General features: G+C 42.8%; 2 protein-coding genes across 4 annotated transcripts; both read left to right on the top strand.

Annotated features, from left to right (window-relative positions):
• Nucleotides 1-150: 150 nt before the first annotated feature.
• CNOT9 (CCR4-NOT transcription complex subunit 9) lies at nucleotides 151-8437 on the top strand. 2 transcript variants are annotated; one of them, XM_032945996.2, is made up of 8 exons: nucleotides 151-293; nucleotides 2412-2567; nucleotides 2996-3111; nucleotides 3556-3665; nucleotides 3777-3886; nucleotides 4146-4244; nucleotides 4368-4459; nucleotides 7074-8437. In XM_032945996.2, the coding sequence occupies exons 1-8, from the start codon at nucleotides 270-272 to the stop codon at nucleotides 7234-7236; spliced, it is 870 nt and encodes a 289-aa protein (XP_032801887.1). In that variant the 5' UTR covers nucleotides 151-269; the 3' UTR covers nucleotides 7237-8437. The 2 variants fall into 2 exon arrangements, with proteins under 2 accessions (XP_032801887.1, XP_075914383.1); XM_076058268.1 differs by having other exon boundaries at nucleotides 7062-8437.
• Nucleotides 8438-8584: 147 nt separating this feature from the next.
• On the top strand, nucleotides 8585-25885 carry CYP27A1 (cytochrome P450 family 27 subfamily A member 1). Of its 2 annotated transcripts, XM_032945993.2 has the most exons (9): nucleotides 8585-10633; nucleotides 15947-16137; nucleotides 17003-17196; nucleotides 18180-18377; nucleotides 18965-19128; nucleotides 19696-19862; nucleotides 20637-20718; nucleotides 24032-24235; nucleotides 24981-25885. In XM_032945993.2, the coding sequence occupies exons 1-9, from the start codon at nucleotides 10346-10348 to the stop codon at nucleotides 25095-25097; spliced, it is 1605 nt and encodes a 534-aa protein (XP_032801884.2). In that variant the 5' UTR covers nucleotides 8585-10345; the 3' UTR covers nucleotides 25098-25885. The 2 variants fall into 2 exon arrangements, with proteins under 2 accessions (XP_032801884.2, XP_032801885.2); XM_032945994.2 differs by lacking the exon at nucleotides 24981-25885 and having other exon boundaries at nucleotides 20637-20772; nucleotides 24032-24159.
• Nucleotides 25886-26047: the final 162 nt, after the last annotated feature.

The following is a 26047-nucleotide window of genomic DNA, read 5'->3' as shown; positions in this document are numbered from 1 at the left end:
AGAGCTAAGAATATCATCTACACTTCTTTGACGAGACTTTTATCCCCCCCGCCTCCCACACGAAAAAAAAACCTATGGAACGCGTCACACAGAAGCCATTCGAGTGTTTAGACAGATGTCGCCGTCGCCGCTGTCCGTACTCGGTCAGAAGCCGCGGTCCACCGCGCGGGTGGTAGAAGTGCGCATGCGCGATCAGCGACAGCCGTTGACGGCTCCACCCGGGGTCCAACTCCGCCCGCTTCGTCTTGCTCGGCCGCACCATCGCAGCCATGCACAGCCTGGCGACCGGCACCGTGAGTTCCGTACCGCCGCCGCCGCCGTCGTCGTCCTTTTGAGTCGTAATCGCTCCGAGTATTGCCCTGTCCGCCGAGTTTGGCGTTCGGGGTTGGAAGGGCCTCGGCGGCGGCGGTGGCGGCCATTGTGAGAGCTCGTTGTTAGGGCTCCGTGCCGACGCGGACCAATGAGCGTCGTGCTTACTGGCGTGGTGGTCGGGGGGTGGGGGGTTGGTCCATAAATGAAACGCAATTGTGAACAACTTAGTGAATTAGAAGGCAGTTTATAACAGCTGGCCCTACATTTTTTACACGTTTCGGACACAGGCTGTGTGACCTGGCGTGTCAACGAGTCGACTGCGTGGATGTTTTTTTAAAAAAATGTGTCTATTCTGAGGCGTCTCGCCGCGTGAACGTGGAGTTTCCACTCCTGGCTCAGCGCGTGGGGGAGGGAGCTTGTGGGGGTTGAGGTTTTCATCGCGCCGTCGAATGGACCGAGAGAGATTGCCTCGCACAAAGCCGCCTCTCTCGTGTCGAGTAGTGGACGTAAACAACTCCCATGGTGGCGGGCGTCTCCACGCGAGTTGTATCGTTGATAAAAGGGGCGCGTCTGCGCGCATTTTTTTTCTTCTTCGGTAAAGCCACGTTAATTGACGAGAGAGACGATAAACGCGCGCGTTCGCGTTCAACATCTACGGCATCTTGTTTACCTCTAGGCAACAAACGCGCACGGGTGAAGGCGCCCTGCGTTCGTGTTTACGCCCGTCGTCGTCGTCATGGTTTGGGGCCCCCTCCATTTAACCATGCGACAACCCAAAGTATTGTACAAACAAACAAAAATAACGTTACGTTTGGCGCCTTCTATGATCAAGATGTTTTAAATCGCTTAAAGAAGACGATTGGTCAAAACTAGTGCAATATAAACGCGAAAAGTCAATGCTTGCATTTATAGTGTGTTCGTAATCATTGTTCTTGCATGCTTTGTATGCACTGTACAGTACTATACCGGTATATTCAAATTGCAGTAGCCAACGTGGTGAATTATGGTAAAGCAACCCCAATGACGCCACCCACGCGTGGGTAAAGCGTTCAGCTGTGCATTGCCAGGGCCGTAAATAAAATCAAATGCTCATGTGGACCTTCACGGGGTGACATTACGAATAGGGACGTCCAAATGCAAAGACCACCTGAAGGTGGTGGTGGTAAAAAAAGGCACCACAACCCGCGTTCACAGTGGGGGTTAAAGCGACATGGGCCCGTTGTACAGGTCTTTACCACGTGCACAGATGTCATCCATACTCGCATCAACTTCAAAAATGTCAAGTGTGTCTTTTATAGAAATAACATTTACAAAATCACTGAGTTATGTTTGTAAATTACACAATGTTACGTCTGAGAAAATATAAAATACAAGTTTTTTTTTGCTTTAAATCACGAGTATTGTTGTGTCTGTCTTTGTGGACTGTAAAATGCCTTTAGAAACGTTGCACAATAAAACGTCTAACTTCAAATATGCCCCCATCATTTGATGAGGTTTTACTGGTATATTTGTAGACGTGTCTATGGGTACTCGCTGAGCTACGGTCCCAGTCACGTGACTTCGATTCCTGGCTCCATACAGCACAAGTCGCAGTTAGATTTTAAATTTGACTGAGCTTCCTCCAAGTCATCTCAGCCTTTATTAGTACCCTGTGTGGTGTAGTGAACGTGCTTACCTCATCTTTAACCGTCGGCCTTCGTACATGATCCCTAGCAGCACCAGCAAACGGCTTGTAATCGATTAAATATTATAACGCACTTAAGATTTAATCATAATTCACCACGCTGATCAGTGTAGTTTGGTATACGTAGGGAGCATAGACGTTGGAGGGAATACAGTACAATTAATTTTCCTGCACTGCCCTTTGCTGCCCACTAGGTAATGTAGTCCCTCTGCCATCAAATTACCTGATTTGCCCGGTAGCTGCCCATCCAAGCTCTATCGAGGCGTAAACCCAATTTGCTTTCTAGATCTGCCAAGATTTGGTACGTTCCAGGTAATTCAATTATGTACAGTCGCCGCATCGCAAATGTTTTCATCTTGTGCGTACACTAATGTACACGTTTCACATCACACGGAACGCAACTGGACCATCACAGGTTGACCGAGAGAAGATCTACACGTGGATCAATGAGTTGTCAAGCCCCGACACGCGGGAGAATGCACTGTTGGAACTCAGCAAGAAGCGCGAGTCCGTGCCAGATCTGGCGCCCATGCTGTGGCACTCGTTCGGAACCATCGCGGCCCTCCTCCAGGTAAAGCTCCTCGGTGTTGAGAGCTACATTGGCCAACCTTTAACTGTGCACCACAGCTGATTAACTCGTTGACCACCGTACGACTCACTACGGGGGTGTATTGCGCTTGTTTGCTTTTCTCGGAGGGCCAGGCAATGCACCAATGGCCATTGTTGCGTTCTTGACCTCGACATGCATTTGGCCACTGAGGAAGGAATAAGGAAATAGTTTGGCTACCGTACCACTGAGGAGCAGTCCAGTTGTGGGGTCATCGGTGTGTTAAGGTGCCCCTTTTCACACAGACTATTTTTTCAGCACTAAGGCCTCTGTGTATGAGATATGACTTTGTTACAAAGGTGTCAAGAGAAATGTGTAAGCTTTGAGTTTGATTGTAAAACCTAAGTACACGGCAAAAAAAGCTCAAACAGCTAACATATATTTATTTGCAGGAAATTGTAAATATCTACCCATCAATCAACCCGGCGACGCTGACAGCACACCAATCCAACCGCGTGTGCAATGCACTGGCTTTGCTGCAGTGTGTGGCCTCGCACCCAGAGACAAGGCAAGTTTATTCTCGCTAATTATTGTGGACATCTTTATTTAAAAGTTAATAAGAATGATTTCATAAGGCATTAACTGTATACCTAGGTGAGAATTAATTCAGACAATATCTTTTGCAAGGAAGACCTGGTATTTAATAAAGTACAGAGCAGAAATGTCTGTGTTGGAAATGTAAATTAAATCAAGGAACTGAGAGTAAAAAATAATAAAAATGGGCCCATGTAAAAGATAAAGGTGCAGCCCTGAAATGTATTACTCACACCTGCTGGCAGAAGGGCCTCCACTAGAGAGAGCTCTAGAACGCTGGCTTTGGACTTGGAAGAGGTGGTAGTACCCACACTTTACCCCACCAGACACGACCTACCAATCAACTGACAATGGGCTCATACAGTAATACACATTCAGGTAATATATTACTTTGCCGTTAAAATATCTTTTTTTTCAGGTCTGCCTTCCTATCTGCCCACATTCCTCTCTTCCTGTATCCATTTCTTCACACCGTGAGCAAGACTCGGCCATTTGAGTACCTTCGTCTCACCAGCCTAGGAGTCATTGGTGAGTTGGATTGTTATTAAAAAAAACTTCAAACGCAAAATGTGTGTGAGTTGACTTAAAAAAAGGACAGTTTTGACGATTGTTCTAAAGAAAATACATTTGTGGTGACAGGTGCCTTGGTGAAGCCTGATGAACAGGAAGTCATCAATTTCCTGCTGACCACTGAGATCATCCCTCTGTGCCTGAGAATCATGGAGTCTGGGAGTGAGCTATCAAAAACGGTGCGCTTTGGTCCGTATATTATAATTTGTTAATGTGATGCACAACTTAAGTGTTTAAACAATATTTTGTTGACTAAGCTCAATCAGGTATGTGATGCTTTGGGTTCTAGACACATGTTAGCAAATGTTCCCTGTTGTCTCATCTTTGGTGAAATAGTTCTGACATATCCACCAACAATAACGCAAGTTGCCTAAATGATGTGTTTTAGGTATTTAATTGTAATGTAATTGAAACATTGTTTTGTTTGCATGATTGCAGGTGGCTACATTCATATTACAGAAGATTCTTTTGGATGATACAGGCCTTGCTTACATTTGTCAAACTTATGAGAGATTCTCCCATGTTGCCATGATTCTTGTAAGTAAATTGCCTCTGCTAATACATTGCATTCATTATTTAAAAGAGCATTGACTATATATTTGTCCACTTGAACATGACCTTGATATGACCCAAAATGTGTTTTTGTGGGTGTGTTTTCAGGGCAAGATGGTGCTTGCCCTGTCCAAGGAACCATCCGCTCGTCTTCTCAAGCACGTTGTTCGCTGCTACCTCCGTCTTTCTGACAATCCCAGGTTTATTGATTTTCTTAATACACGACTGTCTTGTATTTGATTGTGAAAGGGATGCTTTCGTATTGCCAATGAAGAGCAACTATTTGAAATTCGGTTGTGATTTAGCCATTTATTTGCTTTGTCTGAGAGTTAGTGATTGTAGATACATTTGCCTTAAAATGTATACAGTATTTCGGGCAGGGCGAAGTTATATGATCCATAGTTTAGTTTTCATAGCTACAGTCGCAGACGGGAGAGTTTAATTTCTCAATTGTGCATTAGGTGTCCACATTTGCATGATTTGTGTGGATATGGTTAATTGCTTCCCATTGTTTCTGTGGAATAATAAAGCTGGGGCAGTCTGGTAGTGGGATCACCGATCAGATGTTTGTTCAGCACATTGCTCAAAGCCACATTGGTCGATACTGAAATCCACTCCAGGCATAGTTTGTGTATGGTTCCAAAGCTGCTTTATGGACCTCCGATGTTGACATGCAGTGTTGTTCAGATCATTGTTGGTTGACAGGTTTGGGTCATCTTCTGATTGGTGAACTTCACAAAGTGTTGCAGCATTGCAGCAAATATCCAGTGCTGTAATATTAATTTCACAGTACATGAAGCCAAGGCACTGGCATAGATTTGTAAAGTTCCTGTAGTGGTCTGCATCAACATTCATTTGGGTGTCAATGAGTTGATCGTCGTGGCTTTTTTAGAAAACTGGGGCATAGAACACTGGTTGAGTATGGAAGGGTGATGGCCAATGTCTGAAGCCCCAAGGTTTCCATCCTCCAGCTCCGACTGATTAATTTTTGAACGGACTTCACCCTTGTTTTGGTTTTGCCAGCGGCTTTTTTCAGTTTGTGGACAAGTGTCAAGCCAAGGTAGGTCGGTGAACTGATTCTGGCTAATCCTTGCTAAAACCAGTTAAACCAATTCAAATTTGCATATTTCACAAAATTAGCTGAACAAAGATACCTCATGTACCCTAGATAATAATAGCTTCTAATTTTGCTATTTTTTTTCTACTATGTACTGTTTATTTCTTGGTTTTATCACGTAGCATCTATGTATTGTTGCAAACACAATGCCATGTTACAATACATAAAACATAAGCAATAAACCAATGCTTTAAAAATTTCATGGGATCTATCAAATTACTTTGATAATATTTTACCGTGTAAACATGCTGCTCTTCTAAGACGTAAGTTTCTGTATGTCTGCATCTCAATCTCTCCTTGTGTCTCTCAGGACAGACACAAATGGAGATACAAAGACAGATACAGCAGGAGGAAAACAGACAAGGATAGACAAGGAGGCAGACAAGTAGACGCACAAAACAAGGACATTGAGAGCCTGAAATAGAGACTAACCGTTGGTTTTATGTGATGGCCAAAAATTATAATTGAGTCGCCGCCAAATAATGGAACAAGTCCAAGTGGATCTCTGTCATCGAGATAGAGCAATGAATTCAGCTAATGTGCAGGTGCTGGATAGGCTATTGCCACTGGTGGAACCAGTGGGGGGAGGTGGGGTGGCACATGCCCCCCCAATGATCCGAGCGAAATCCCAAATTTCGATCGGATCATTGGGGGTTATTAGGAATAAATCGGCATTTTGCGACCCCCACTGCCACTGTGTAGTATATTATAATGTGCCAGGGACTCTGAGATGATAGGACAAAAGTCTGAGTCCATAATTGGCAATAAGTAACGGCAAAGCAGTTATAAGTGACTCAGAATTCTGCGCAGTTGCGTATACAGTACACGACTTCCCTGAAGGTTAGTTAGCGTGATGCCGATCACACAACGCGGTTCGAATTCGACCCTCGATCGATGGCTGCGCCATCGCCGCACACGCGTCGAATAAAAAGCAAGGGACAAGTCCTTACTTACTAGCAACTACTTTTTCATTGCTGGAGGGGTTGCCCCACCCACTTGAAAATCCTGGCTCCGTCATTGGCTATTGCATTGTAGGATCCTGAGATGTAGCTGCATCGACTTAGCCTCAACAGGTGGTTGGTAACATCACTTTCTCCAATAGTAATTTAAAGGCTATACGGGGGATCCTTGTGTTGATGTGTTCACACCGTTGCTGCAAAGCATAACGTTTGTTTTTGGGTTTTTAATCCCGGAGGATAACGTGCAGTTTTTGTTGTGGAAAATTAACAGGCAAAGCCGGTTTTGCGTTCTGGTTTTTGGTTCAACTCTGTGGCCATGTGTCACAGCTTGTTGTTTGCTTATAGCCATGTATACGACAATGGTACCCTTGTTCATTACTGGATACGCGAGTTCTTGGAGTGCAAAGAAGACGATGTTGTTCATCGTCAGTGTCTACGAGTTACTCGTGTTTTACTAAAGGTCGTCAACGTTGAGTTGACAAATCTATATACCCGGGACAAATGTAGGCAGGTTTGGCCCCGAAAATGACGTTTTTACAGCTTGTAATGTTGCTGTTCTGACAGATGTCTGATCATCAACGTTTAGTTGCCGTTTTGATGACATTTGTTGTTTTCCACGTGTAACAGGGTGGGACCTGAGGAGGCTATCATCTTCTACCTTACAGTGGATGATTGCACAATACATTGGTGGGAACCAATTAATGTCTCGCTTGTGTTATGTTTCCGATGTGTACACAGGGCACGTGAGGCTTTGCGCCAGTGCCTGCCTGACCAGCTCAAGGACAACACATTCGCCACAGTTCTGAAGGATGATACAACCACCAAGCGCTGGCTGGCCCAGCTTATGAAGAACCTGCAGGAAGTGACAGACCCAAGAGGAATCCCACTACCCACCCAGTGATGCATCTCTTGGGATGTTCTTCTAGCAAGTCACATTGCCCAGGGCATTCTGACAGTACCAGCAGTAGTTGCAGTCTTTGTGTAAAATACAATTTATCATTTTTTATTGAAACACTTATTGTGAAACCAGTACAATCTGCCTCTTGGACTTGTTCTGCATAACATTTTCCTCTTCAAACCTCAGAGCTTGGGGTAATGTTTTTCATATAATGTAATTCATGGAAACAGGCATTTCCCAAGCTTTATCGTGGAACAACATGGTCATGCATTAATGGTTGGTTGGTGGAATGTTTGCTTTAATTTTGGAAATGTAAACGCTGTTTACCATAAAAAATTACAGTATCACCATATTTCAACAAGTTCAATTGTAACAGGAAGCACAATATACTGATCTTTGCTTTAAACTGCATGCTTGGAACAGATTTCTGCAGTTTTCCCGAGTTCATATTGTTGCCGATTATATCCAAAATATCCCTATTAAGGCATACGAAGTCTGTGCTATAACTTTTACTTGATAAAATCAGTGTTTATTGATACTAGTCAAAATGGTACTGTAATAAAAAAAAATATACCACGTGCAAAACGTTTGCACAGCATTACTTTTGTAAAATAGAATCGTTTAAATGGAATTATTCTTTGAAGTTGTGTGTGGCAGCTAAAGATACCTGCACATTTGGCAAAATTGTTGGAACCCTTGTAATTGGTTCACCAAGATGAAATAAAGCCATGTGCTCATATGCTAAATAGCAAACACACCTAAGTTGTAGGCTACTGAAACGACCATGCGAGTTTTTAACAGCACAACTTATTGATTGACATTAAAAGGAGAAAAGTAATGTTACTTGTTCAGTTGGCAACATTGTTAAAATTGTATTATATGCTTGTGTGTGTTATCACAAAGTATTTTTGTATATGCAAAGGCCATAAATCTTAGGTTTAACTCAACGTTTATAAGGTCATTGTGATTGTGTTCTGACGCGATTACATTGTACAAGAAAAGCATTTACATTGATTGCATATAATGCACTGAATACCATTTAAAAGGCTTGTGGGTCAGAATATTGAGGACTTGGCAACAAACGTGCGCTTTGTGAAGGATAGTTTTTCAAGATAAGCAAAGGGATAAACTTATGTCAATGTTTACTTTAAGTGCAACTTATGTTGACAATACTTTTTGTATTAAATCTTGAGCTCTGGATAAAGTTAAGCGCAGTAGTTTTTTTCTGCCTGATTTTTCTGCAGACTTGTATTATTTGAAATATCTAATGTTGCCCTGTGATTTATCTTTGAGTTGTGCCAAAACAAAATTACAAGGTTACTTATATCTCGATACAAAGTTCAGACTCGTAGGGGAAAAGTCCTGGTCCAGAGAGTGGAAAAGTCTGGCCAGCCATGACTTCAATTAAAATCTGTATAAAACACCAAGTACGTGTTATACACTCATACTGTGAAGTATAATGTAATACATTAATGTGTTAGACCAAATAACAAAACTATGGTATGCGTTGTACAATACGGACAGTCCCTGACTTGCGTATGGACTCAGTCTCTGAGGCATATTCGTAGGTCTGAATACAATGTACTATAAGTGCGCATGCTGTTGGTTATAAAATGTGTTACGGTTCAACAAAGGGAAGCGTTGTTAAACTCTTAATAAGAAATGCATACCTGTCGACCCTTTATCAGTGCCTACCTTAATACAAACCAATTCAGACTTTATTTGTCACACCGTGCCCTAATAAATATCAACGGTCATTCTACAAAGTCCCATCACAAGAGAGCAACACAAACACTTTTTTTGCTCAATTTCGCTGTACAAGAATACAGGTAAACCGTATGGGTTGACCGAAATGGAAATTTGTACAATTGCTGACCCAAATAGCCCCGTTCTTCGATTCGAAAGTGCGAGTTCACGTTCTCAGGTCCAATTAAAAAAATATTCAGGAAGCTCGTTCGTAAGTGCAAATGTTGGTAAGGTGGGCACTGTCTGTAATGGTAGTTGGGTCCATTTGTTTGGAGGGTACACGGCCGTATTCCACAAAATGTAATGCACTTCAGCAACATTTTACAATACTCGCTATAACTAGTTCTCGTGTATTTTATTGTGCATTGCATGACATGCTGTAGTGTATGGTATGTGAAATATGCATTATTCGCAACTAAAACACAATTTGAGATGTCTTTTTAAATTAACCAACCTGGTCCGGCTAGACAGGACCATAAGAGATTGGAGGCCCCCACGCCCCAACGCCTTCGAACTAAATCGTAAGTATTGCATCGAAGCTCGGGGCGGTCTTCTCCGATTCGCTATGCCTTCAGGACGGCGGTGTGGCTCGGTGTGAAATTCAGTAAAGGCGGGTCCGGTTAGTTGGGGTATCACCATTTGCTAAACTATTGAACGTCTAAACCCCCAAACAGATTCCATACAGTTAAAAGTACTTCAATATTTTTTTATATATAACGGGGAGTTTGAAACCATTCAAAGAACAAAAACCATTCAGAATTTCTCAAGGATTGCCATTGCGTACTTGTTGATGCAGATGCCAGGGCATGTTAAATCACTGCAATTAATCCACATCCAAAGACGTTCACTGTGCCATGTGTAACTTAAGATGGACTAAGCAGCATGTGAATTCAACAGGTGCGTGACAACCATCAATTGGAAAAGTCTTCAGGGCGCAGCGGATAACTTTGAAGCACAACTTGTTTTCAAATAAAATACAGAAGCAAAAACAATGCTCTTGTACGCATTCTGGAAGTTAAAAAAACGGAACGCGAATGCATCGTATCCACAGCAGTGCTCACAATGTTAGGTAGAGGGCGGTACTAAAAGCTTTTTTTTCCCAGCAAAAATAAAGACCTATAACCCACACGCGACGAAATACTGTATAAAATAGCTTGCGTGTCGACGCACGGAGACAAGTCGAGAAGACACAACGAAGACGCGTTGCGGTCCGTGCTACGCTTGTCGCGGACTCCACTCGATCACGGGACAACGTCCATCGATCAGCAAATGCTCCCCGTAAGCCAGCGCCCTTGCTGCGCGGGATCATCGTGAGCGCGCCAGTTTTAGAACAGAGCACTCTGCTGAAAGAAAATAAAGAAACGCCATGGCCGCGTGGTGGACGAGGGTCACCCGCCTCCGTCCCCTCTCTCTGCTACTGCGAGCGGCACCGCCCGGCTTCGCTCGCGTTGCCGGGACCGAGACGAGAAGTCGGAGCTGGACCGAGACCCGCGCCGAGACGCGCGCGCTGCGCTGGGCGCACGGCTCGGTGGCTCCCGTGGCGGCTCCTCGCGGCGCGGAGCATTCGCGCTCGCCGGATGAGCTGACGGGGCCCAGCTTCTTCACCATCATCTACTGGGTCTTGTGCCGAAACAATAACGCGCACCTTTTGCAGGTACAGCACAGACGTCTCGCGCAGGGGGGGAACGACGTCTCACGCAGGTAGAGAACGACGTCTCGTGCAGGTGGGGAACGACGTCTCACGCAGGTGGGGAACGACGTCTCACGCAGGTAGAGAACGACGTCTCACGCAGGTAGAGAACGACGTCTCGTGCAGGTAGAGAACGACGTCTCACGCAGGTGGGGAACGACGTCTCGTTGCTGATAATATTTCATGCAGATTGAACACCTGTTACATACAGGTAGAGCAACGTCTGCTAAAAGTGACTGCTGCAGGCTACGGGTTAGACTTGAACCGCTGCAGGACGATGACATGGGTGGAAATAAATTAACTTGTAGGAGTTAGTACAGCACACCGGTGTGTTGGAATGGATATCCACAACATTTGCAATCTGAGTATTTACTCGTACATCACACCGGTGTGTTGGAGAGCAAACCCACAGCATTTACAAACGGAGTACTGAGTACATTTACAATCTGAATAGTACAGCAACACCGGTGTGTTGGGGAGCAAATCTCTCCAAAATCTCTCCAACACACCGGTGTTGCTGTACTATTCAGATTGTAAATGTTGTGGATTTACTCTCCGACACACCAGTGTGCTGTGCTAGCAACCAATTGTCATGTTCTGTTTACGTGACAAACCTTACTCATTGGCTGTGTCGGGTGGTGGCGGGTTTAACGACACATTTATGTATTTAAGCCATCTCACCCCAAAAAAAACCATCATTTTGCAGGAGTTAGCTGGAAAACACATTCTGAATGCTATTTGAGAATTTGCTGCGGGTACAGTGATTTAATTATGAGAGTTAAGCAACTACCGTATGGCATAGCTCATATGCCTGTTGTAGATAACATGCACACACGAGTGTTCGTGCAGTACTTCGTTTATTTTTGCACATCTAAAACCATTGGGTAATACTGCACACGCTCATAATTTAAGATGGGGACCTGGTTACACCATAAAAACATCGTTACGGTAATAACAAAAACCCGTTAACAAAACAATCCAAATTGCTCATTGGTTTTTTCGGTAAAGTCACGTATGTAGTCATACAATAAAATTATATTAAAACAATCACGACGTTTCGATCACAACGCAAGCGATCTTCATCAGGTGTCAAGATCAAATCACGGAGGTAAATACAACAAAAAGATGAGAGACGAGAATTCTTGACACCTGATGAAGATCGCTTGCGTTGTGATCGAAACGTCGTGATTGTTTTTTGTTTTAAAATAATTTTATTGTATTTCTACATACGTGACTTTACCGAAAAAAACAATGAGTAATTTTATGCAGTCACGAAAGCTTTAATACTTTATTAAAACAATCCAAGGTCAACTGCACAGGGTCAAATTCCGAATGGCGAGGTCCTGCAACCCGCACAAAACGTACATGGCTAAGACTAGTAGGCCTCGGCAAGGTAAGGAAATTTACCCTTTTTACCGGGTAAAATGATAAAGGTGTCGACATGCCAAGGGCTAAGGTAAAGGGTAGGGTAAAGGTATCGCGAGGTATTACCCGGTAAATACCTTGTTTACCGCTCGCTAAAAGCTCCGTGACGCAGTCCGTGGCCTCCATTCTAAATTGGAATAATCGAGAGTATTCTTTTGATGAATAAAGCGCTCTACCTAGCATTTACCTGTTATAAACCTTTGCCATGTGTAGTAGTGCCCCAGTAATTACCCTGTGATCGGGTAATTTGTATGGGGTAAGGGTAAAAGGTAGGGTAAATCTAGATTTCAAGTTTTTCTGACTGCAGGGATCCATACTCTTTGGTTCTTTCGGTAAAGTCACGTAGGTATAAAATAAAATAAATTAAATCACGACGTTTCGATTGCAACACAAGCAATCTTCAGCAAAAAAATATATTGCTGTGGCTTTCCCACGTGATGATGATTGCTTGTGTTGCAATTGAAACGTCGTGATTTATTTTAAACCTACGTGACTTTACCGAAATAACCAAAGAGTATAGGTAGGGTAAAGGTAGGCTCATTGCTTTAACCTTACCCTGCCGAGGCCTAGCTAAGAGAACTCATCACATACAAAAAAACGTATCATTAGCGTAATGTGTGCAAAGCAGAGTGATCGATTGGATGCACACTTTAAGGACAATCTGAGGTCCAAATGTGATTTAAAATAGGTCAAGAATGTTACTTTTGTTTAATCCTAAACATTTTGGCTTGGACACTACAGAGATTAGGGTGCTGGCATGGAGGGGCATGGGGGATTTGATCAATCAACAGGGAGGCACTTCTTATGATGCGGAACTTTACATGGGAGATTAAACGATCCAGAAGAAAGCAGACTTATTTAAGAACACGTTGAGGATGAAGATATCCAAATACCGTTCGATGCGTACATAAAGGGGAGGGGGGGGGGTGGTAATACCAGTTAACATTTACATAACCCATTACAATACAAGTGAAGTTTTCTCTTAGGTTATGTTACATCCGATATTACTGTTGTTCTTAGACTGCTGTCGCTAATAAATTGATGTTTTACGCAACTCTCTGCAGGTCTGCACATACTTCAATTCTGGCTTAATCGTCTACTATTGCTCATTACTGTCAAACTGCATCAGAAACAAATAAAAACCTCACATTCGTTCATAAGTCAATAAGACTGCCATAAAAGCAAAACAATAATATGCAACGTTCGGGCAGCACATGTATTCTAAGGCAGTGTTATTGACGAATGTTTTTGGTTGTGCTTGTGGGCCATCATAAACACGGGTTTTACTATGAAGAGAGGTTCTGAAATCACGCCACATGCCAGCGAATTTAAAACCGTCCTATTGAACTTTGTGTTTCGTGTCGAGATAATCAATCGGCCCATTGCTCGTTTTGTACGCTACTTCTGAACTTTATTCATTCCCCTACTCTTCTCCCTTATCGCTGGCTCCATGTGTCTGTGTCTCTGTGTGTGTCACCCAAAGACAAAGATCCACCAGATCGATTCCCACTTTCGGTCAATACTAGTGATGATAATGATCTGAAACAGCCTTGAGCCTCCCCTAGATCGATGCAGTAACTGGTGTATTGTGTAAACATCGTTATCGGGGAGACAAAGGTGGCCGGGAGCTGTGCTGGCTACACTTGCCCCCTCTTTAAGTTACAAAGACAAATGTCCACCACGTAGTCTTAAACTACTGCTGGGGCAAGTGCTATTGGCGAGCACTAATCAAGGCCAGCACAGCACACAAGAATGTGGGTGACCAGCACCACACCCGGACGCTTTTGTCTCCTGAATGGCGATGTTTGCACATCGCACCAGGTACCCATTTGAGGTTGAATCTACCTTGGGGAGGCCCATAACTGGTTCAGTTAATCGTCATTGGTGTTGGCTGTAAGTTGGAGTCGAACTCAAGTCACTACGCTACCGCTCCCCATATCTACATCACCTTTATTTAACAAATCTGAGTTGCTCACTGCGATAAAAATTTGTTTTAAAGAATAACTCATCTCTCGCTCTCAAAATCCTCTCCTCTGAGTAATTCGTGCACAGAAACATTGAAATGTCACGCAGAAAGCAAGGGCAATGAGTCTTACTTTTGATTACTAAGTTAGTTTGCCTCGAAGCAGCAGTATGCTAATGTAGTCAACTTAATTATCAAAACCATAGTAAACGGAAGAATACAAATAATAACCTTGGTTAGTTATTAGTTTCCCATATCTTTTTTCGTAGAAAGGCTGTCAGTAAAGAAACTACCTTTTGGAGATGACCCACACAGAACAAACGAAGCATCGCCAACAGCACTGCAATAAATAGGGCTCAGTGTGTTATATACAAAGGGAAAACAACAAAACCTTAGAATTCATTTCAAAGTTTCAGAATCGATGTAACGGTTCCAAAACGCAGGGACCGGTAATCAATTTCCGGGGAATGGAATGCACGGATCGCCACGTAGGGAAGGAAGTACAAACGACCCAGAGTCCCAAGTCACCGCCTGGTAAATGTGCCATGTTGTCTCAGTTAAAGGTCGCAGCCCTGCGGTGGGGTTGCCTGCTTTCCCTACTGTTGGCGAAAGGGCCTCCCAGTCGAGTGAGCTTTAGAGGGGAGGGGAAGGGGGTTTACTCACCACGCCGACCAGACGTTGGAAGAGGTGCACGTACCCACCCACTTTTTACACCACCACACACAACCTGCCGGCGAATCGACTAACTGTGGCATACCCATTTATACTGCTCAGTGGACAGAGGCTGAGAGAATTATGAAAATTACCCCATGTTTCAACTGCCATGCCAGGAGATGGAACCGAACCGGTGACCCTCTTTTTGCAACTCCTGTGTGCTACATATCATCGTACATCACTGTAGCTCACTTAGTTTCTCAGAGGTAAATATATTATCATTTCCAGACACATCTATAAGTGTGGTAAATGAAAAAAAGAATCTGATTTTCATAACCCTACTTCACATATCACTTTTTCACCGATGTTAGCCGTGGCCTGGAGTCCCTTAAGGTTTGGATTTATGGCGCGTTGCTCAAATAACTGCGCCATTGTTCACATACTATTGTATGATACAATACAGTTTAGTACTTCGGAAGCATAACACATCCTACAATGTTCCAGGATCATTCTAGAAAGGGGGTGCATTACCTTTATCTTATGCCTGTATTTGTGTGTTTTTCCTGGCCTTGAACTTTTACTGAAACAAAGTGCAATGTACCCTTTGTTATTGCAAGGACAGCAGATAGCTTTAAACCAATGTATGACAACGTAAACTCGTAAAAGTTGCTCAACTTTAATTGGTCAAGGTTGTTGGCTTTTTTCAAAGATGTAATGTTTGTGCCACATTGCAGCAGTACGGGATTATGATGGTTAAAATATCTTGCCTACGACAGATGCAATTTGACACATAGGCTTTCGCGACCAATATTATTCATAATAAAGTTTTTGGGTTAGATCGTGTTATTGTAATCTTGGGATGTAATTCTCATTGCATGAGCTCTGGGTGATTTTTTTAGCTTTACCCAAGTGGACCTGCCTGTCTGCCTCTATAAATTGATTTATATTTAATACATGAACTGTTTACAGTGCACAAACAAGACAAAAGGAACACACACAGATAATCTAAGAGAGGGTGATGGGGGGACATCAGAACATGGAATTTGTAAGATGCACATAGAGTAGCAGTTGAAATAAAGTATGATAAATCGCTTATAGAATGTTCTGCAGAAATTGACTGGCTCGAAGTAAACTGGAGGGCGTGGTTACAATTTTGTTTTCAAACAAAAACAGAAACTACCAAATGAAACATTTAAACTCGCTGTTTTAAGTGTATTTTATTGTCGCTTATTCAGGTGGAATGCAAAAATCGTTATGGACCTATGTGGAAGTCAAAATTTGGGCCGTACATGGTGATTAGCGTTGCAGATGCAGACCTCATTGAGCAGGTGATCCGCCAGGAGGGGAAGTACCCCATTAGGTTCGACATGAAGAACTGGACCGACTACCGTGACCTGCGCGGATACGCCTATGGGCCCTTCACCGAGTGAGTCTAACACCACAACCTCACCCTGAGCAATGACTTTATCTGGTCATGAGGTTATTGGTATCATATTTTTGGTGGTGTAAATACCGGTCATTATTTGATTTATAAAAAAAAATTATTTGACCTCAGTGACTGCAGAGTTTTCAAAATTCTCACCATTCTTCGGATTCAGCACAAATGCCTTCGACATAAATACATTCTGAGTAACATTAAACCGTTTATTAAATGGAACAGTTATATGCGTAGAGCATAACTCAATCCTCCATGTATAATTTTATGCATTATATATTCAAAGAACTTGCCAACAAAAGAGCCTTCCCACAGTGCAGCAAGTGTACATATTCTTATCTTATATAGATTTATATGCGCATTGGTTCAAGGCGCTTTACAATTATTATTCAATTGTACGTTAGATGATAATGGCTAAAGTGGGGTTATTGAAAATGGTGGTGTAGTTATGGTGACAGGAAGACAGGTGGGTGTGGTTAAGGAGGAGTTGGGGTAGTGATAGGGGTTAGTGTTGGCCTGGTCGTAACAATGTGTAAATTGGTTGCTTACACTGGCGTTTTGCACTGAACTTTGCACATTGCATTTGCTTGATTTTTTATTATTATTGCATTTTCACTTGTAGTTTTCCAGATTTCTCCTTTGCAAGGGACTTGCTTTTCTCAATTAACTCCTACAGCCTCTGTCTAATTATTTACCTCTCAACACATCATCCCCTACAACTCTTTATAAGAAAGTGAGGATTTTATCCCATGTGTATCCTCCACGGACCCACTCTGCCTGCATCACAGTTCAGACCAATCCAGGCCCCCTTGTCCTCATGGGCTGCCCCCTCACCACGTTGCCCGTGTCTCCGCAGGAATGGATCCAAATGGAACCAGCTCCGTTCCGTGCTTAATCAGAAGATGCTGCGGCCGCGCGACATGGTGGCGTACGTCAAGCCCATCAACGAGGTGGTGACCGACCTGCTGGCGCGGCTGCACATGCTCTCGGCGAGCAATGGTGGCATGGTGAACAACCTTGCCAATGAGTTTTATAAGTTTGCCTTTGAAGGTACTGAAGCGATTCTTCGTGTTTTTCACGTACAGCCTTTTTGTTAATCTGCTGCTGCTGCATGAACGGCCTGCCCATGCTGTGTGGGATGTGGAGAGAGCACTAACAGAGCGCATGGCGTCGAAGGAAATAGGTTTACCGATTTCAGAAAGCAAATCGCTTTAGAATTACTGATACACATACACACGTCATATCCTATCACATGCAGCTACCGAGTGCATGAACATTGTTCCAGTAAGATTTTCTGCAATATTAATTATTTTTTTCGGAAACTCTATTTCCAGTTCGGTTTGGAGAGCTTTTATTGTATAGCTCAGAGCTTCCAACCATGTCATGAAGTCAAAGTCCGACCAGGGTTTATTCAGGTCATCATCTTTCTGGGGTCAGTGAAATTACTACACTGGGAGAGCACTGATTGATGGGATACGTTACAAATGTATTGGTTCTCATCATAGGATTTTGGAATTTCCACCACTTTCTCAGGACCTCAAATGACAATGGGCACTATATTTAACAACACACAAAGATATGCATTGCTTGTAGAAAATCGATTTTTCTTATGCAGACCGCCATCTCCAAAGAACTGAAGAAATCTGTAGCCATTTCGTAGTTTTTAGATGGCCGACTCGAAAATGTGAGAAATTACAGCAAATTTGAATGAAAATAAACGTTTCTGTTGTGATAGGTTTTATCGGCAGTCACAGATTTTAATTCTTGATCTGCCAACCTTCCCAGGTAGATGCACTTATCATGTTGGTCAGCAGACCTCTGCTAAGAACAGTTTCTCATACATTGAGACTATGTTACCTAACTCCACAAAAACATAAGAGAAAAATCTATGACCCACAAAAATGATAGGTGGTGAAAAACAAAGTGTAGGAACATTCTACTCCTTTCTAGAGTGCAATCTGGATAGTGACACCATGCCCTCTTCCCTTTGTCCTTCCTCTGTCGACATGAACTAATCTGCTGTGCAATGCAAGGTATCTCTACCGTGCTGTTTGAGAAACGGCTCGGCTGTCTGGAGCAGTCGGTCCCGGAAGAGACGCAGGTGTTCATTGATGCCGTCAGGACTGTCTTTATTCACTCGGAGAAGATGGCGCTTATTCCCAAGTGGATTCGAATGATCCTGCCGTTATGGAAGCACTACTGCAACGCATGGGACGTGATCTTTTCATTCGGTAGAGTCCAGTGCACACACCGACACGCTCACCAGTGCACAATTTATGTTTAGAAACTGCGTTACTTAGAGCCACACTGCATTATTGCATTTAATCTTTTTCTATGATAAAAAAAACACTTGTTTATGCACTTGGAACAGCCACTCATTTAATATAACATTTAATATGGCCCCAACACTCAAATATACCCTTCAGGATATTGGGCAGCTTTTTCGATTAGGGCTGTTCTGAGTCTTGGTTGGCCATTTAGTATTTACAAACACAATCACTTCCAATGACGTCATTGCACTGGGCATTTTATAATGTATGGGAGTGGCATCAGAGTACTATAACAAAAACATTCTCAAAATAATATGCCAGATCATAATTTTAAGTCTATTTTTCTCACTAAGGAAGCTTTAATGTCATGTAACACAGCTTCGGACATAGCTTAGTTACATATTTTCATTTAAGAGCGATAAGCTTTGTTGAACTAAACTATAAGTTATTAGTTTATTTGAAAATAAGCACAATTAAAAATAAGCACTATTTGGTTTGCATAATGCCATTTTGACAAGCCAGCATTGTACATGTGTCGCACGGAGCAGGAATGAAAGAGATAGACAAGAAGATGATCAAGATCAGCGAGATGGTGGCACGAGGCGAGCCTGTGGAGGGCGAGTACCTCACGTACCTCCTGTCTAACGGCAAGCTGACTGAACACGAAATCCACGGCAGCATCGCCGAGTTGCTGATGGCTGGAATTGACACCGTGCGTGACCACTGCATCATCTCTTACACAGAAGGCGCAAGACACCAACCAAAAATATTCAAGCGCAGGGCATGGGTGTTGCAGGCATTAGAGGCTGCTGAGACTCCAACTGCCACTTCATTTTTGCGTTTGTCACATCTAAGTGCTGTCTCCCAAGATGAGACACAATTCACTGGACAGCTGCACTTCGCCTGTCTGAGTAATTTTAAAGGGCAAGGCATCTTTCCACGTTGTTCTATTTTCGCTTTGGCTCTGATGCATGAATGATCTACGAAGGCAGAAGGAAAAGTCATGTGTGCATACAAGGGTGCAATTTTGTGTGAAGATCATTTGTGTGTATCTACACACGATCCACATGAAAGGCAGTAACGTTTCAATTGCATACATGATTGATAAAAACAAATTGGAAAATGTTATTACCAGCCCTTGTTACGTGACAAACCTTTCTGCAAACAGATTAAAGTTCATGTGTCAATACATGTTATTTATTTTATGATGGTGAATAACTCTTAGCTTTGATATAATGTGAAGATAGATTACCAGTGCAGCTTGTGTTTTTCCTGATAGACGTCCAACACCATGTCCTGGGTCCTCTACCACCTGTCACGAGAGCCCCACCTGCAGGAGAGGCTGCACCAGGAGGTCGAGGGCGTCTGTCCAGGGAACACCATCCCCAATGTACAAGATCTGGCCAAAATGTCATTCCTTAAGGCTGTCATCAAAGAGATTCTCAGGTGAACCGCCACGCTCGTTTGTGGTCAATGCGAGAATTAGCTGGAATCATCGCAACGTGGCATACAAACGATGATGGCAAACATGAAAACCAATAGATATTGTCTGCTTTTACAAGTACTTATTTTATATCTTAAAAGCATTACCTTCGTTGTATATGTAGGACTTAACTGCCATTAAAGAAAACTGGATCCCTTTGTGTCCTGAATTAGATGAAAATGATCTCTCACGTAATTATGAAGGACTTCAACTCTACAGCATACATCATACATTACAATGGAACTGTACAAAACCAAGGTTACAAAACCAAGGTCGCAAAACACATTAACAATTAAACTGTTCACTGGATGAGAGTACAAGGCATTTATACCAATGTAAAGATTACTTGAGTGCACTGAATTAATGGAGGTCACGTGTCCTGAAGCCAACGCCCATCGCTTCCAAAGCTCTCTCTCTCTGTCCATGTTTGGTGAAAATATTTCTGGAGGCTTGTTTAGTACCACAACACTCAAACAGTTGCAATATCGTACAGATCACGGAATCCAAAACCAAGATGTTAAATGTAAATAGAGAACATTTAAGTGAGTTACAAACGAGATATAAAATGAAAGGAAATGCAAAAAAAGCATTCGTGTGCATTCTTCCACATGTGTTTTTCAATTTGTGCTGTCCAGCATGTGGAGTTAAACTTCGCACATCATGTTGATCAGCATACGGTACAACCGGAGAGGCAGCTGCGTTGGAACTGAGTGCTCATTGTGCATGTGTGCGTGCAGACTGTATCCAGTGGTGCCTTCGAACTCGCGCCTCATCGTGGAAGGAGGAACGAAAGTGGGCGGATATGTCTTCCCCAAAAACGTGAATGTGTAGATGGATTATGCTCACACCACCACACGCATCACACTCACACAGGCATGTACTCACATAATACTTTGTCTTGACACCATGCAGTCTACAGACAATTGTGCATTATTGTAACATTGTAACTGCATGCTAATCCAAGCTTCATTTAATTACGATTAAATTATAAAAACGATATGATTGCATTTCCAATTAAAACCTAATCTTGAAATATCTTTCTCTATATTTTAAAATATTTTATATTAACAATTTGCTTATCTTACATCAATGCATGCTGCAAAATACAATATGATACTGTGTACCGGAAAGCCACCGGGCCAGACGGAATCCAAGTTGAAAATCATGCAAATCAAGATCCTGCCGAGGGTGAGTCTGGATAGAATCCTGAACAAGACTGAGCAGTAAATTGCGGACAAGTAGGTGGGATTTTGGCCACACCGCCGCCCATGAGATCAGATCACCAACCTCCAGATCAACATGGCAAAAACCAGAGAACACCAGCAGTCACTGGACATGTGCTTCGTGGACTTCGCACAGGTCTTCGACTAAGTACAGCATTTACAGTGAGGGAAAAAAGTATTTGATCCCCTGCTGATTTTGTACGTTTGCCCACTGACAAAGAAATTATCAGTCTATAATTTTAATGGTAGGTTTATTTGGACAGTGAGAGACAGAATAACAACAACAAATAAATCCAGAAAAACGCATGTCAAAAATGTTATAAATTTATTTGCATTTTAATGAGGGAAATAAGTATTTGACCCCCTCTCAATCAGAAAGATTTCTGGCTCTCAGGTGTTTTTATACAGGTAATGAGCTGAGATTAGGAGCACACTCTTAAAGGGAGTGCTCATAATCTCAGCTTGTTACCTGTATAAAAGACACCTGTCCACAGAAGCAATCAGATTCCAAACTCTCCACCATGGCCAAGACCAAAGAGCTCTCCAAGGATGTCAGGGACAAGAGTGTAGACCTACACAAGGCTGGAATGGGCTACAAGACCATTGCCAAGCAGCTTGGTGAGAAGGTGACAACAGTTGGTGCGATTATTCGCAAATGGAAGAAACACAAAATAACTGTCAATCTCCCTCAGCCTGGGGCTCCATGCAAGATCTCACCTCGTGGAGTTGCAATGATCATGAGAACGGTGAGGAATCAGCCCAGAACTACACGGGAAGATCTTGTCAATGATCTCAAGGCAGCTGGAACCATAGTCACCAAGAAAACAATTGGTAACACACTGCGCCGTGAAGGACTGAAATCCTGCAGCGCCCGCAAGGTCCCCCTGCTCAAGAAAGCACATATACATGCCCGTCTGAAGTTTGCCAATGAACATCTGAATGATTCAGAGGACAACTGGGTGAAAGTGTTGCGGTCAGATGAGACCAAAATTGAGCTCTTTGGCATCAACTCAACTCGCCGTGTTTGGAGGAGGAGGAATGCTGCCTATGACCCCAAGTACACCATCCCCACCGTCAAACATGGAGGTGGAAACATTATGCTTTGGGGGTGTTTTTCTGCTAAGGGGACAGGACAACTTCACCGCATCAAAGGGACGATGGACGGGGCCATGTACTGTCAAATCTTGGGTGAGAACCTCCTTCCCTCAGCCAGGGCATTGAAAATGGGTCGTGGATGGGTATTCCAGCATGACAATGACCCAAAACACACGGCCAAGGCAACAAAGGAGTGGCTCAAGAAGAAGCACATTAAGGTCCTGGAGTGGCCTAGCCAGTCTCTAGACCTTAATCTCATAGAAAATCTGTGGAGGGAGCTGAAGGTTCGAGTTGCCAAACGTCAGCCTCGAAACCTTAATGACTTGGAGAAGATCTGCAAAGAGGAGTGGGACAAAATCCCTCCTGAGATGTGTGCAAACCTGGTGGCCAACTACAAGAAACGTCTGACCTCTGTGATTGCCAACAAGGGTTTTGCCACCAAGTACTAAGTCATGTTTTGCAGAGGGGTCAAATACTTATTTCCCTCATAAAAATGCAAATCAATTTATAACATTTTTGACATGCGTTTTTTTGGATTTTGTTGTTATTCTGTCTCTTACTGTTCAAATAAACCTACCATTAAAATTATAGAATGATCATTTCTTTGTCAGTGGGCAAACATACAAAATCAGCAGGGGATCAAATACTTTTTTCCCTCACTGTAAAGCTGTGGTGAATTATGCTGGAAATGGGTTATTTACCACACTTGCATCTTCTTGTGATAACGAACAAAAACCAGAGTCATATCCGACTCAATCCGGATCCATAAAGAGGTCCAGCAGGGCTGTGTCCTCTCGCCATATCGGTTCAACATCCTGGAAGACGTGGCCATGAGAAAGCCCCTTGAAGCTTTTAAATGAGGGGTACTCATAGGAGGCCAAAGGATCCCCAACTTGAGATATGCGAACGACAGAGTCCTGGCAAGCTCGACAGATGAACTTGAGGAACTGATTGATCGTTTAGTCACAGCTGAGAAAGAACATAACCTTGTTATCAATATCGACAAGACTAATATCACGTTCAAGGACAGAATTGCAATACGCTTTTACGTTGAAGCCAAACAATTGGAAAAGGTATAAAATGATGTACCTCAGCTAGGCCAATACAGAAGATGCAAGGTGTATAGAAGGCGTCTGGGAATGGCTCGCCCTGGGTACGGCAGTCATAGCTTCTTTCAAGCCAATCTGGCGTGGATGGAATATCGCACTTCCACCCAAGATTCACCTGCAGAAAGGGCTTGTGTGGCCGGTAACGTACGAATTTAAGGGTTGGTCACTTAGGAAAGCTGAAGAGATCAGGATCGAGGCCTTAGTGATGAAAGGACTCCATTGCATACTGAGGATCTCCTGGACAGGCCGCTGAACAAATACAACGATCCTAAATGAAACCGACTACAAAAAGGGGTTCCCTTAATTCAATCTAGAAGCGAAATATGTTCCTGAGACACATCTTGCAGAGACCCACAGGACATGTTTCGGCGACAAGAATGAGAGTCCAAGGTGGACCGAGGAGAACTCAGATAGTTCATCCTGCAGCCAACAATCTGATCATAACAATGTATTCGCGCCACGTGCAGTTCATTTACTTGATGTTTCAAAAATACACTGTCCACATCTAATCTATGCAAAATTATAACAATAATCTACAACATTAAACATTTTCAACTTGCCGTAATTGCTGATTAATATACACAAGTAACAATAAAATACCAATATGTACAAATGTTTTCAAATTCTGAATATTCATGCCACAACTAATCTTTATCTCTGTGTTTTCTCCTCCATTGCATGCACATGTTCTGCCATTTCACTCAGACACTGTTTCAATTGTGCCACTACGCGGTGTCACACAATCCTGAAATATTCCCGGATCCGGAGGCATTCAAGCCCGAGCGCTGGCTGCGTAAAGGCACCATGTTGGCGCACCCCCCTTTCGGATCCATTCCGTTCGGGTTTGGCGTGCGGGCATGCGTCGGGCGGCGTGTGGCTGAGCTGGAGATGTACCTCACCTTATCCCGCGTGAGTTTGTGAACAGAGATCCTTCACAAGTGTCAAATAAAATGTGTTTTTCAGATGTGAATGATATGAAGTGTTCATAATAAAGGTGTTTTTGGGTTCGATCGCGTTATTTATAAATGTGTCGTAACCCTCCACCACCCGACAAAAAAGTGTCACGTTGACAAAAGACAATTAGTTCACTACTTTAGCCCACGGGTGTGTTGAAGAGTGAATCCACAACATTTACAGTTTGCGTACAACGTTTCGCTGGTAATTACATCCAGCATCATCGGGCAATTCGTCAGAATGGTAAAGCCCTCACTTGCTCCTGGGCTCAAATAGAGCAGCAGGGTGACGTCATCATTTAACTCATTTGAGGTGCAGTGATTTGAGGCGGAGGGGGGGGATTGTAATTATATAATCGATTGGTAATCAGTCAATAACGCGATCTAACCCAAAAACCTTTATCATGAATAATATCATGCTCCACTTAATGTGTACCCATCCCCGTGCTTCAGACTGTCAATAACCCACATACGTATTACTAGTTTGACATATAACATGCTTATAGGCTTAATTTATATTTTGGTATAACACTAACTTATTCCCTTTGATTGCATCTTTCTTTGTCTCTGAGCCTGGATTTCCTGTTTACATGAAATACTGTATACCAAGTAAGGAAGTTGGTTATGTTTACCGCTTGGCGGACTGACATGAGTGTCGCCGGTGTTCATGTGTGTGCCACTGCGTCTCCTGTCTCTTGCAGTTGATCAAGGAGTTTGAGGTTCAGTGGGACCCGAGTCAAAAGGATATTTTACCAAAAACGAGCACAGTCATCATCCCCAGTGAATCGATTAACCTTAAGTTCATTGCACGCAAGTGATGATGTCTCTTGCTCAAAATGTTGTGCAGCATATTTGACACCTTGCAGGGTGCAGCAAAATCGGCCTGACCAAGTGGCGTTTTACATGTGCATTTTGGGGCAGACATTCGCACGTTTGTGTCATCAGCACTGCATACACGTTTTATAACATATATAAAAGAGTGCTTTAATGATGAACACGAGGCATATTTTCATTTATGTGTATTTCAACATAATAGTTTTTTTTTATTTGAACGTGAAGTTAATATTCACAAAATACAGTTCAATGTTACCAATCCTTTATTGCATTGAACAAAACTATAATGATTTATATATGTATTTTAATATACTAGACTGATTTATATTTAATTTCATACTAAGGTAATGAAATGTTTACTCAGGCTATGTTTGGGTTAATTTCTCAAAACCATGTTGCTAAAATAAGTTTAGGATAAAAGGGTAATTTTTTTAGGTTTAATATTTTCATACTGACGTGATATAATGTAACAACAGCTGAGAAACCACTTTATTAGCAGTTCACCAAACCGGCATTTCGACAAGTGCCAGAAACAGCTGCATTACGTTCAGCTGTCACCGTAAACTGAAAGCAGCACTTGTGAAACTTGTGCACACAGCGATGTCCAATGTTAGGTTTTGTAATGTATACTAATGCCATAAAACCTAAATACGTTGTTATTGAGATGTACCATTGAATTTGTTTTATGTTTTGCTTGGTTATTAACTAATTCTCTATATTGAAATGTAATTTATATACAGTATGATTTACATATAATAAATACATGCTTAAATGTTCCGTGTAGACTAACTTTGGGAAAGGCTCCGATGATTCAAGAGTGATTGGTCAGAGTTATGGGAGTGGCTTTAATGCAGGGGTGCGAGAGCAAGCTGTAGCTAACCATGACGCTAGTTCGTAATTGGATGGTCAATTTCGTAAGGTCCATGCATTTATC

Source organism: Petromyzon marinus, chromosome 4 (genome assembly GCF_048934315.1).
Source record: "Petromyzon marinus isolate PM22_M1 ecotype Great Lakes invasive population chromosome 4, UKy_Petmar_22M1.pri1.0, whole genome shotgun sequence".
Classification (NCBI taxonomy): domain Eukaryota; kingdom Metazoa; phylum Chordata; class Hyperoartia; order Petromyzontiformes; family Petromyzontidae; genus Petromyzon; species Petromyzon marinus.
The sequence above is the reverse complement of the archived record's forward strand: the minus strand, read 5'-3'. Positions and strand labels throughout refer to the sequence as shown.

What these genes read in the sequence shown, in the direction of transcription:
- CNOT9 (XM_076058268.1), top strand. Translation starts at nt 270, where the DNA reads ATGCACAGCCTGGCGACCGGCACC. An exon ending in GCCTCGCACCCAGAGACAAG is followed by an intron (nt 3,112 to 3,555) that starts GCAAGTTTATTC and finishes CTTTTTTTTCAG; the next exon opens with GTCTGCCTTCCTATCTGCCC. An exon ending in GGAGTGAGCTATCAAAAACG is followed by an intron (nt 3,887 to 4,145) that starts GTGCGCTTTGGT and finishes GCATGATTGCAG; the next exon opens with GTGGCTACATTCATATTACA.
- CYP27A1 (XM_032945993.2), top strand. Translation starts at nt 10,346, where the DNA reads ATGGCCGCGTGGTGGACGAGGGTCACCCGCCTCCGTCCCCTCTCTCTG. An exon ending in GGACGTGATCTTTTCATTCG is followed by an intron (nt 18,378 to 18,964) that starts GTAGAGTCCAGT and finishes CGCACGGAGCAG; the next exon opens with GAATGAAAGAGATAGACAAG. An exon ending in TGTACCTCACCTTATCCCGC is followed by an intron (nt 24,236 to 24,980) that starts GTGAGTTTGTGA and finishes TGTCTCTTGCAG; the next exon opens with TTGATCAAGGAGTTTGAGGT.